This window comes from Chlorocebus sabaeus, chromosome 17 (genome assembly GCF_047675955.1).
Source record: "Chlorocebus sabaeus isolate Y175 chromosome 17, mChlSab1.0.hap1, whole genome shotgun sequence".
In the NCBI taxonomy this organism is placed as follows: domain Eukaryota; kingdom Metazoa; phylum Chordata; class Mammalia; order Primates; family Cercopithecidae; genus Chlorocebus; species Chlorocebus sabaeus.
Genome location: NC_132920.1, coordinates 43,078,188 through 43,091,132, shown reverse-complemented (window position 1 = coordinate 43,091,132; position 12,945 = coordinate 43,078,188). Strand labels below are relative to the sequence as shown.

Sequence of the window (12,945 nt, the reverse complement as noted above, 5' to 3'; positions counted from 1 at the left end):
TCATTTTCAGCTGGATTCCCAACAGGTCCTCCTCTGTCTTGGAGAGCACACACAAGGCTGCAAGCAGGGCATGACCCTGAATCCCAGGGCCTAGCCCTTTCAGAACAGCACAGCTAGAGCCCTGCCTGAGCAATGCTGTTCCAGTTCCCCCACACTGTAAAGGTTTCTTTATTTTCCCTTACCTTTCCCCCAGTAATTAACTTGGAACTTTCTCTGCATCAGGAAGTGCTAGGGCCCCTTTCCTAGACTGTGTCCTCCCATACACACAGCTGAGGGCTTTAACCATCCTAAGAGAAGATGCCTGTTTTTCCTCCAGGTATGCCTCCAGGGAATAGAGACAGATCCTAACCTAGCAACCAGATGATCCTTCCTTCCTTTTTTTTTTTTTTGATGGAGTTTCGCTCTTGTTGCCCAGGATGGAGTGCAATGGCGCGATCTTGGCTCACCACAACCCCTGCCTCTCCCCGGGTTCAAGTGATTCCCCTGCCTCAGCCTCCTGAATAGCTGGGATTACAGCCATGCGCCACCACGCCCGGCTAATTTTGAATTTTTAGTAGAGATGGGATTTCTCCATATTGGTCAGGCTGGTGTCAAACTACCAACCTCAGGTGATCCACCCACCTTGGCCTCCCAAGTGCTGGCATTAGAGCCACTGCACCCGGCTGATCCTTCCTTTTAACTCTTCAATCCTGGGGCACTCCCATTGTCAATGGCCTGAAGAGGGACAAAAATGTCATTCTGGACACACATTTATCCTTAGCAAGAAGAGAAGCTTGACATCAGGGTAACACTGTACATGACATCAGTAGATAGATCCCTTCATATCATTCTGTTAGTTATTTGAGAATGACTTTCTTTGTTGCCTTTTTAAAATCTTTTTAGAGAATGACTTTCTATTTATGTACTGATTACTGCTGAATCTTCATTTCCTACTGATGTTAGGGCACAGGGGAGAATCTAATTAAACCATAAATGAGTACAAGTGTAGATTCTAGGCCCTAAAGAACAATTTGTTCCCAGAAATACATTTCATCTCTAGAAGCTTCCCTAACAATTTGGGTGGAAAAATACTTGTGAGGGCAGGAATTCAAAAGGGCCTCATGGGGCTGATTTTACACATAAGGTTATAGAGTTATTTTATTTATTACTATTATTATTTTTGAGTCAGAGTCTCACTCTGTCACCCAGGCTGGAGTGCAGTGGTGCGATCTTGGCTTACTGCAAGTTCCGCCTCCCGGGTTCACGCCATTCTCCTGCCTCAGCCTCCCGAGTAGCTGGGACTACAGGCGCCCGCCACCACACCTGGCTAATTTTTTGTATTTTTAGTAGAGACCGGGTTTCACCGTGTTAGCCAGGATGGTCTCGATCTCCTGACTTCGTGATCCACACACCTCGGCCTCCCAAAGTGCTGGGATTACAGGCGTGAGCCACCGTGCCTGGCCAGAGTTATTTTTTAATACAAAATTTGGTCAAATATGTTGAATCCAAAGAGAAACATGTTAATTCTGGACTATGTCTTATGTGAAATCATTTATCACTTAGCTTTCTCCTTGTCCTTGCAGAAACAAAATAAACATAACAACTGAAGAAAATCTCCTGCAGAGTGAGGCTCACTTACCTGACTTTTCACATGACCCCCACTTTTCCTTCCATAGCTAAGGACCTATGTGACAGGAGTAGGGATGGAGGCCAAAGGTGTACAGGACCAAACCTCCTCACTGACCAGCTTCATTAATTTGTAACTGTTTGGAAAGACCAAACAATTAAAATCCTATCCCTTCCCTAACTGGGGTAAATTGATTTTGGTAATGGTAAATCTATTAAAATAGAATTCCCATTGAACACTTACCCTTCTCCTCTGGGAAAAGCAGCCATTCCTATTTGCAAAATCAAGACAATCACAGTTGCACATTTTCCCAAATCTTTGGCTGTATTGCAATGGTTGTTTCATTTTGTAATCTCCAACTAAACATTTCCTAACCATGAATTAACAATATAGTTACTGACTGGTTTCTTTTAACAGTATTTATCCAACATAACAAAATAAACTGCAATTTGTTATACTTTTTTTTTTTTTACAAAACATTTTATAAATATTTTTACAAAATGTATACAAAGCAATTTCAAGTGAGACATACTATACAAATGAAGGTATTTAAGCAAATAAAGCCCACACCACACTGACAGCGAGTGACGCGTCCTCTTTAAGTCAAGTCAGTCTGTAAGGCCTCCCTAATCTAATAGAATCTACTAAATCCTTCAGAGCTAAAATATTTCTTTTTCGTAATTGCCAGATTAAAATTTTGCTTCATCTTTAGGAAGTACTTAAGGACACAGAAAATCAAATGCTTAATAACAAATTCACACTTTTCCACGACAACAACAGAAAAAAAAAAAAAAAAAAGAAAAATGATTTTTGTGACTGAGTACAAATAGTTCTAAAACTTAACTTTGACTAATGAACCTGAAAAACTGAATGCTGGCCATCTGAGGCTGAGCTCTCCTACCTTGCACCAGAGGGGGCTCAACATGCGAGTTATGACCCATGTGCGTAGAACCTAATCACAGGAGTAAAATACATGTCATAATCTTCATTTGTCATTATCTAGAATCCTTCCTCCGTAAAAAGTAAACTTACATACAATGACACAAACATTTACAAGTTTCATTTTGGTAAATTAGGCTCTCCATTTGCTAGACAAGTGTTAGGGCTTAAAAACCCTTTAAGATGGTATATAGAAAAGCTAGGATTGGGACAGCAGGGCAGGATAGGGAAGAAAGAGAGGTGACAAATGTACATGAAGCTTATCTTGTCTCTTGAGAATTCCACTGATTTGCAGTAATTAATATAACTCACTAGCAGCCCACATGAAGGCTTCCAGGGATAAAGTCCCGCAATGAGAAGAATTTGATTAGGAGGGATCATCTTGCTAGGAATTAGGGGAGCATGAGCCCTAAGGGAAGAAAAGCCTATGAAATCATGGAGTTCAGGGCAGGGTGTTACCCCAGGGCTACCCAAACAGAAAGTACCAACTGGCAAAACCAACTTACCTAATATGTTACAATACAGGAAAAAGGGGAAATCTGCAACTTGGACATTGGCACAAATAAGGAAAAAATGGTAACCCTAAAATGGCCCAGATTTTCCAATTTGTATTGGCTAGGGCACGTGGTTGGGGTGAAGGTACGTTGCTATTATGAAGATTGGCCATCTCACAGGGTTTTTTGTGTATAGTGGGACAAAGGGGCACCGGGGGTATAGGTCTTCTGTTGCTGTGTTTTCTAATCAGAAGCCTTCCTTTCCATCACAGGCCAATCCGGAAAAGAAATGCCCAACATGATGACAATGGGGGTCATCCCCATGCTGGCGACAGCCAGAAGCAGATTCTAGCAACACACTAAAGTGAAGACCAGAGGCTGCACCTCCAGAGCCAGGGAGATAAACAGAATAAATGAGAGTATGCACACAAAGAAGGAGAGTGAGTGTGCACACACTGTAACAAAAATGACCTCTGGATCCGAGCAGCTCAGATACACGCACATGTGTGTATGTGTGGGAGAAGAGTGCATACAAATACTACCATGTAGCTTTCCCAATGAGAGGAGATAAGTGATGGTTACAATGACATTGAGAATAAAGGTAACAACAGAAATGGGATAACCTGGGGCAGGTATACAAGAAAGGAAAACGGAGAACACTCCCTGACAAGAAATAAAAATAAATAAAGCAATAAGCCATGCTCACTAATATGAACACAGGCCAAACAGAAATGGTGACAGGGCATATCCTTTGGCTCTCAAATGGGAATCCCATGTCTAAGATCTTTCCTTTCAGTGGTGGGCTAGCTGGTTACCTTTGGTTTGTCTGTGTTTTGGTAATGAATTGCTGCCAGGGGTGACCACTGTTCTCAGACAAGAAGCATAAACAAGGCCAAAGTCTCCTTAAAGTTTAAACTGAAAAATTACAACATAATTTTCAAATGAAAGTGCTTTTGATGCTTGGTATTTGTTGTGGGAGAGGGTGCAAAGAGAGGTTAAGTGAAACAAAATCCAGCAACAAACAAAAACATACATCATATGTTGACTATATCCAATTATAAAATGCAAAACTTGTTTTTTCTCAATAGTTAACATATATATGCTTTTACATATATACATATTAATATTATAACCTTCATGGCTCTATCCCGGCCTCCCCTGTACACTGTGCCTCTTAACTGGTTTCCATTTTCCTTTATTTAGCCTGGTGAAATTATTTCAAATTTTGCTGCTGTAACTAAGAACAGAACATTCCCTAGATGAAATTCAACATGGATATGCCTAAAAGCATGAGGTTTTGTCCCAGAAGCATCAGAAAAGCACTTGAACCATCAACAGGGAAGCACTGCAATGCCCTGCGTATGTGCTACTGGCTTTTCCACCAGGGCTCCGGTCCCTGGCAGCACACCCAGCAATTTACTGCTCAAGGATGGCTGAGGGGGAAGAAGCATGTGGTCTTCCCCTCAACAACAACAACAAAACACACGCACACACAAACCCAAAATAATAATAATAATAAAAACCCCCAAAACTAAATTTGGAGATGCAGTGGGATATTCTTTAAAAAGTAGCTTCTATCTGTCTCGTTTGATTTTAGTAAGTCTGTTCTTTTCAAATGACTTATGATTGTCAAAATTTTACCAAGGGCCAAGTATACGTGGTCTCATTGAGTTACGGTGTTTTTAAAAAACAAAACAAATAAACAAAATGACTATAAGCACTTTCATAACACTTGAAATGAGTGGGGCCTATCAGACTGCTTTCTAACAAGGATTAATTTTACTAAAGGATCTCCCTGTAATCACGACAAGTATTGCTCTTAAACAAAGAACAGGATTGAGATTAGAAAGTATAACCTGTGATGAAAGATCAAGCAGGCTGGAGACAGGAGACCATTTCCATTTGCTTTTGCCAGGAAAGAATGTAACTGGTCCGGGGCCGGGGGGGTGGGTCTTGGGTGGGGTAAGGGGAGGACTGCTGCTATTAACACTCTAAGATACTATTTACAGCTGCTTCTAAAATGGAGTCAGTTTCTACAACACCTTCACTGTGGTCCGGGATGAACTTTTCCAGGCAGTTTTCCTGTGAAGCCATAGGAGAAAAGTTGGGGAAATCTAACTCAACAGAGCCGCTAACCGTGGGGTCACTCTGGGGCTGCCGTCCTGCCTTTTTGAGTTCCAAGATGTTCTTAAATGTGGTTTCCAAGCTCTTCGTCAGCTGGAGATCTGGCTGGGGCTCACCTGACCCTTTCATGATGTCTGTGTGTAAAACTTCATTCTTTGGAGAATTCCTCAGACTTTTGTCCTGGAAGGAATTGTTACATGTCATCTCCAAGTGCGAATCTGCTAGGATGCTTGAGAGTTTGCTCTCAGTACCGTGATCTGATCTGGATGAGGTTTTCCGGTGCCCTTCAGGGCCGGGAGAGCACTCACTGGCCTTCAGAGGCTCTCTCCGACTGGCCTTCTCTTCAGACGTGCTCTGGTACTGAACTAAGCCCACTTTGTCAAATTTCAGTGCTCTGCCAAGGCATTCTGTTTTTTTAGAAATGTTTCCTTCTGCAGAGACCACGATGTGATTAGGCACTAGATGAAACTGGTCATGATTCATGGATTCTGTCACACTGGTTTTGGCTCGGTCTCTGCCTTGGGCCTTGGCCGGCGGATGTGGAGAGCTGCTTGCTTTACTGCCATGCTGGTCACTCCGGCCAAACTGTGTCTCATGAGCAGCTTTATCAAGTTTGAAGGAACAACAGAAATCAGCCTGAAAACCCTCTGGAAATGGGAACAAAAAGATCATTAGTGAGTGATTGGGAGAGTACAGACTATACAGCAGACCTTCAGTGGGTCAGGTGCTGAGGGCAAAGCCAGCCCCACTCACAGAATCCATCTGCTTCACATACAGGAACATGCAGAAGCAGGACCCTGATCCCGAGAGAGCATCCTGTAAAGGCAGCCAAGGCTGTGGAGCCCCAGCTTCCAGATGGGGAGCTTAAACCTTTTGAAAAGGTAGATGCTTGATGACAAATTGGAAAATGTGATGGGCAAAAAGCCTCACTCAGTCCTGATCTCTAAGTATTATTTTATTTATTTTTTTTTGAGATGGAGTCTTGCTCTGTTGCCCAGACTGGAGTGCAGTGGTACGATCTTGGCTCACCGCAACCTTTGCCTCCTGGGTTCAAACAATTCTCCTGCCTCAGCCTCCCGAGTAGCTGGGATTACAGGCACTCACCACCATGCGCAGCTAATTTTGGCTTTTTTTTTTTTTGAGACGGAGTTTTGCTCTTGTTGCCCAGGCTGGAGTGCAGTGGCATGATCTCGGCTCACTGCAACCTCTGCCTCCTGGGTTCAAGTGATTCTCCTGCCTCAGCCTCCCGAGTAGCTGGGATTACAGGCGTCTGCTACCACAACGGACTAATTTTTTTTTGTATTTTATTAGAGGCAGGGTTTCACCATGTTGGTCAGGATGGTCTCGAACTCCTGACCTCAGGTGATCCACCTGCCTCGGCCACCCAGAGTGCTAGGATTACAGGCGTGAGCCACCGCGCCTGGCCTAATTTTGGTATTTTTAGTAAAGATGGGATTTCACCATGTTGGTCAGGCTGGTCTTGAACTCCTGACCTCAGGTGATCTGCCCGCCTTGGTCTCCCAAAGTGATAGGGTTATAGGTGTGAGCCACTGCGTCTGGCCTCTAAGTATTATTTTAAAATTAGTTTTCAGCTAATGACCTCCTTGAAACCTCCTGAAAACAGAAATTAGGTCCTGGTATCAGCCTAGTTTCTTCCTTAGAGCAGAAGGGCCTGGAATGGGGCTTTGCAGGGAAGGGGGATAGACACCAGGAAACAGAAAACCTATCTGTCTTACATACTTTCTGGGTGAAGACAGCTACTTGTCTTTGGGTGAAAGCACTTCAATCCCTTTAGACACATAGGAGAAACCTGGCATCACTTTGCCAAGACCACAAAATGAATAGCCAACACTCATCCAAAATGATATGGAAGGACAATGGGTATGCAGGAGCTGCGTCTGTGAGTGAGCACTGAACTGCACCAGGCTTGAGGAGCCAGAGGATGGCAAAAGAAATGTCCGTGAGGATTTAGAACATTGAGGGTCCAGATGGAGGTAGGCAGACTGCTGTTATGCAAGAGTGGAAAAAGTGTTAACGCTGGAAATCATCGAAGTGAAATAGAGCTTTGATGACATCTACAAAACAACAAAGAGTATGTATAGTGTGAACATGAATTTGTTCACCAAATTCTAAAATGTGAGTTTTAGGGAATGTAGACTTGAAATCTGAAAAGATGATTCCATCCAACAAACATTGGCTGTGCAGGCCAAAGAGAAGAAGGAAGTAGCTGGGATTACAGGTGTGAGCCACTGTGCCCAGCTCTCCCCAGAATTCACGTTCTACCTTCAAGTTTCTTACTCAAAGTTCACACAGACTCCCAAAGGCCCCACGGTCCCTGAACCATGGCAGGAGCTGTCCGCTACTTTCACTGCAATGTTTCTTACCAGGGTCTACAAGCGCCAGGCGCTTGTCTCGGGATAGGGAAGCTCTTTCCTCCTGGTTGAACATCCTATCGATCATCACCATCTCAGCAGAGGGATTGATTCGCTGAAAGAGAGAGAGGCCAGTCATTTCATAGATCAGTTTTAAAAAATTGTTGTTTTTGGAAAAAATAATTTACACATTGGTACAAAATTCAAAAGATGCTACAGGGCATGTGAAAAGTGAGCCTCCCTTCTTTGCCTCTTCCTGGTGTGCACCCACTACCACCCAGTGCCTCTCCCTGGAGGCATCTGCCTGCCTAGTAGTTTTCAGTACTCTTCTGGAGATATTTCTGACACACATAAGAATATATATGTACTATATATATGTGTGTGTGTATATATATATATATAAAGAAATATACTTCTTTATTTTTGTACCCAAATAGTAGCAATTATATATACTGTTCTGTATTTTTTTCTCCTCTATTTAATAATATATCTTAGAAATCTTTTCGAACCCTTGACCGCAGGTGATCCATCCGCCTTGGCCTCCTAAAGTGCTGGGATTACAGGCATGAGCCACCGCACCTGGCTGAGAACAATTATTACAGACTTTGGCGGCATTATTTTATTTTATTTATTTATTTTTAGACAGTTTCGCTCTGTTACCCAGCCTGGAGTGCAGTGGTGCAATCTCAGCTCTCTGCAACCTCCACCTCCCAGGTTCGAGCGATTCTCCTGTCCCAGCCTCTGCAGTAGGTGGCATTACAGGCATGCGCCACCATGCCTGGCTAATTTTTGTATTTTTACTAGAGACAGGGTTTTGCCACGTTGGCCAGGCTGGTCTCGAACTCCTGACCTCAGGTGATCCACCCACCTCAGCCTCCCAAAGTGTTGGGATTATAGGCGTGAGCCACTGTGCCTGGTCTGGTGGCATAGTTTTAAGTAAATATATATATATATATATATATATTTATTTATTTATTTAAGTAAATACAGACACACAGATACACATTTACTCTATGTTGTATATGTGTATAATATAGCTCAACCAATCTCCCAAGGTACATTTTCAAAGTTGATATCAAATTGAAAATGAGTTATAAGAGACCATGATAGGCTAAAGCCTATTTGATTTTAGAACTGCTTCTCAAATCTCAGATTTGGTCTTTCTATCATTTCCTGAGGTATCTTATTCTTACTCCTTTCTCTATTTAACTGGCACTTCAGATGAATTGCAGTTTCTATCTGGGATGATGAAAATGTTCTGCAATTAGATAGTGGTGATGACTATGTGACCTTGTAAATGTACTAAAAACCATCAAGTTGTACACTTCATTTATTTATTTATTCATTTTTGAGATGAGTCTCACTGTCACCAAGCTGGAGTGCAGAGGTGCGATCTCGACTCACTGCAACTCTGAACACTGAAATGTTTGTCTTTTCAGTAGAGACGGGTTTCACCATGTTGGCCAGGCTGGTCTCCAACTCCTGACCTCAGGTGATCCATTATTTATTATTATTATTGTTATTATTATTATTTTATTGAGACAGAGTTTCACTCTTGTTGCCCAGACTGGAGCGCAATGGCATGATCTTGGCTCACCACAACCTCTGCCTTCCAGATTCAAGTGATTCTTCCACCTCAGCCTCCCGAGTAGCTGGGATTACAGGCATGCACCACCACGCCTGGCTCTTTTTGTATTTTTCGTAGAGATGAGGTTTCTCCATGTTGGTCATGCTGGTCTTGAACTCCCAACCTCAGGTGATCCACCCGCCTCGGCCTCCCAAAGTGCTGGGATTACAGGCATGAGCCACCGTGCCTGGCTTAAGTTGTACACTTTAAATGTAAATTTTATGGTATGTCAATGATCTCTCAATTAAAAACAAAACTAATTTTGACATTTGTCACCAGCTTATCTGTTCAGATATGCCTCCAGTCCTTTCCCCACATCTATGGGTTGGTGAAAGGCGGTAGACGGCATCAGAGTGTGGACCAGGGGTCAGATGATCCTGGCCTGTATCCGAGCTCTGCTAATGACTGCAAACTTCTTAGCCATCTGTACTCGAGCAAGTTACTTAACCAAAGCCCTGGTTTCCTTATCTGTTAAACAAGAGAATAGTACTGACCCACCAAGTAAAGTTCAGAAAATGTTCACTGCTGTTTTTGTAGTAGCAGCTAAGTGTAAATTTTTCTACAGTGTGAACTATCTGTGTCTTTTACATTATGTTCTATAATCCCTTGAACTTTTTATCTCTGATTTAGTGGCTGTGACCTGTAAAAAACAAATATCAGTCGCATGACTTTTACCATGGCATCTTCTAGGAGCAGGCATCTGTATTTGTTAAGCATAGCTTGGGTCCTTTTTAGGAGCTGAGTGGCAACTGTTTCAAATTCATTGTCCACTTTAAAAAAAGAGAGACAAAGAAATAGTAAGAGACTGTAAATCACCGACTAGGTCTTCTGTTTCTTAAGACTGAAATTCATTACTCTTCCATTATTCAAACATGGCTTATCTGGGGCAATTTTCTCTTCTTAGATGAGCTGTTCCCTGGCTAAGCATTATCCTTCTACACTGCTTTGCCTCACTGTCCACTGATCATGGAAACTCATTTTATTACTAGCTTTTTTAACTTTAGGAAACCAAAAACATAATTACTTTGATATCACCTATAAAATAAAACCATATAACAGACTCGCAATAAATATCAATGAGTAGAGAATGATCTGCTAGTTTAGATGACCTAAGCCTAATGGTATGAAAAACTAAAATAGCTGAAACAATGAAGTCCAACTGTCTGGACTAGGCAAACCGGTTTAATGTAAAGACACAGCTTTACATTAAACTGTTGTGGTCATGTGGCTCTATTCTCTGTCTGTTGGTCTCCAAAGATTTGAACACCTTCTAATTCATTCTTCTTCTCAGTCTTCACACCCCCATGGGTTTTTTTTTGAAGGAATCTTGCTCTGTTGCTCAGGCTGGAGTGCAATGGCGCAATCTTGGCTCACTGCAACCTTCGCCTCCTGGGTTCAGGTGATTCTCCTGCCTCAGCCTCCCGATAGCTGGGATTACAGGCGTGTGCCACCACGCCCCGCTAATTTTTTTGTATTTTTAGTAGAGATGGGGTTTCACCATGTTGGCCAGGATGGTCTCAAACTCCTGACCTCATGATCTTCCCAACTCAGCCTCCCAAAGTGCTGGGATTACAGGCATGAGCAACCACGCCCGGCTCTTTCACACCCCATTTAACGCTGGATCTTGACCCTATTCCTTGGTGTCCTAGGGAAATCCACAGTGGACTCACAGAAACCACTGTGCCCTGAGATTAGAGGTCCCTGCCAGGAGGAGTAAGACTTGTAGCAGCTGAGGAAGGGATTAGAAAAGAGGAGGGCACTGATACAGCCAGGCCTTGGCGGTGGTGGTGGGAAAGAGCATGGCCACGCATTGGGACAGGAGGAGTTCCAGGTTTGGGGAAGGGGCCCTTATCTCTAAATTAATTAATTAATTAATTAATTAATTATTAGACAGAGTTTTGCTCTTGTTGCCCAGGCTGGAGTGCAATGACGTGATCTTGGCTCACGGGAACCTCTGCCTCCTGGGTTCAAGTGATTCTCCTGCCTCAGCCTCCCAAGTAGCTGGAATTACATGCATGTGCCACCATGTCTGGCTAATTTTGTATTTTTAATAGAGACAGGGTTTCTCCATGTTGGTCAGGCTGGTCTAGAACTCCTGACCTCAAGTGATCCACCCACCTCAGCCTCCCAAAGTGCTGGGATTACAGGTGTGAGACACCGCGGCCAGCATTTTCTTTTTTTTGAGACAGAGTATTGCTCTGTTACCCAGGTTGGAGTGCAGTGGTGCGATCTCCGCTCACCGCAACCTCTGCCTTCTGGGTTCAAACGATTCTCCTGCCTCAGCCTCCCAAGTAGCTGGGACTGAAGGTGTGAGCCACCACGCCCAGCTAATTTTTATATTTTTAGTAGAGACAGGGTTTCACCATGTTGGCCAGGCTAGTCTTGAACTCCTGACCTCAGGTATCGGCCTGCCTCGGCCTCCCAAAGTGCTGGGATTACAGATGTGAGCCACCATGCTCAGCCCTTATCTCTCACATTTTTGTCAGTTTCTTGATATGTGGCTAATGCTCTGGACTCATTTTGGAACCTCAGGGAATGCTTTTGGGAACTCAAGTGTCTAATTCATAAAACTACCAGAAACAGTTTGGCCAGGCGCGGTGGCTCATGCCTGTAATCCCAGCACTTCCGGAGGCCGAGGTGGCCGATCACCTGAGGTCAGGAGTTCAAGACCAGCCTGGCCAACACGGTGAAACTCCATCTCTACTAAAAAATACAAAAATTAGCCGGCTGTGGTGATGCGTGCCTATAATCTCAGCCACTCGGGAGGCTGAGGCAGGGAGAATTGCTTGAACCTGGGAGGCAGAGGTTGCAGTGAGTTGATGTGCCACTGCACTCCAACCCGGATGACAGAGCGAGACTCCACCTCAAAAAAAAAAAAAAAAAAACCTTCAGGGTATGCATACTGCCTAAAGGCAAGGACTATGCGAAACCACTGTGTAGAGTGTCTAGTGCAAAGCCATCCCATCTGGAGCCAGCAGTCCATACAAAGCTTGGATTTACTGCCCCTAATCTGTCAATAAAATACTCTGACATTAGGGTACCCTCCTAACAATTTTTTTTTTTTTTAAAGAGACAGTGTCTCCCTATGTTGCCCAGGCAGGAGTGCAATGGCTATTTACAGGTGTGATCATAGCACACTATAGTCTCAAACTCCTGGGCTCAGGTGATCTTGCTTTAGCCTTCTGAGTAGCTGGGACTACAGGTGTGTGCCCCTACACTTGGCTTCCCTTCAAAAAATATTGAGAAGTATAAGTCACGACCTTAAACAGGGACTGGGAAACTGAGTAAATAGGGAACAAGTTTGGTCTGTGATTAACAACAATCATCTGCCTACCATCTGGGGGTGACATGGCTCTTGCTCTTCTGGGGGGTGTCCATGGGAGGGTTTCCTGGAGCCTTAGGGTTCCAGCCTGCTTACCTTTTCTCAAGTCTTCTTCAGTGGGCATGGAGCCCTGGCACACGTGGTAGGAGAGCAGTCTCTGCACCGCATCACTTAGTGATCGGAAGTGACTTTTGTCCGGTGTCACAGTGTGGGCTTGGTCCCTCTGCAACTGCTGGAGAATGCTTTACAAGGGAAATGGCCAATGTCAATGTAGAGTCATGTTAGGAAATTAAATCTAGTCATATTTATTTGTACGCAAATAAAATAAGATATATAGGAATAGTACGGCAGTTTTTTCTTCAGTTTTATATTTGTTATACCACAGTGCGTTTATAGCTTAGTTTAACTAGCTCCACAGAGGACTCAGACTATGACCCTGACCTCGAAAGCACAGGTTCCCA

The 12,945-nt window shown here is 43.6% G+C and overlaps 1 protein-coding gene across 3 annotated transcripts in view; it reads right to left on the bottom strand.

The window, feature by feature from the left end:
- Positions 1-1,908: 1,908 nt before the first annotated feature.
- BICRAL (BICRA like chromatin remodeling complex associated protein) overlaps positions 1,909-12,945 on the bottom strand; it is a 124,620-nt gene continuing 113,583 nt past the window's right edge. For all 3 annotated transcript variants that reach the window (XM_073005992.1, XM_007972542.3, XM_073005991.1), the window contains 4 exons: positions 12,581-12,726; positions 9,838-9,932; positions 7,548-7,650; positions 1,909-5,810 (listed from right to left, as the gene is read on the bottom strand). In XM_073005992.1, the coding sequence (XP_072862093.1) occupies positions 5,023-5,810; positions 7,548-7,650; positions 9,838-9,932; positions 12,581-12,726 (1,132 nt within the window). In that variant the 3' untranslated portion in view covers positions 1,909-5,022. The remainder of the gene's footprint in view (positions 5,811-7,547; positions 7,651-9,837; positions 9,933-12,580; positions 12,727-12,945) is intronic.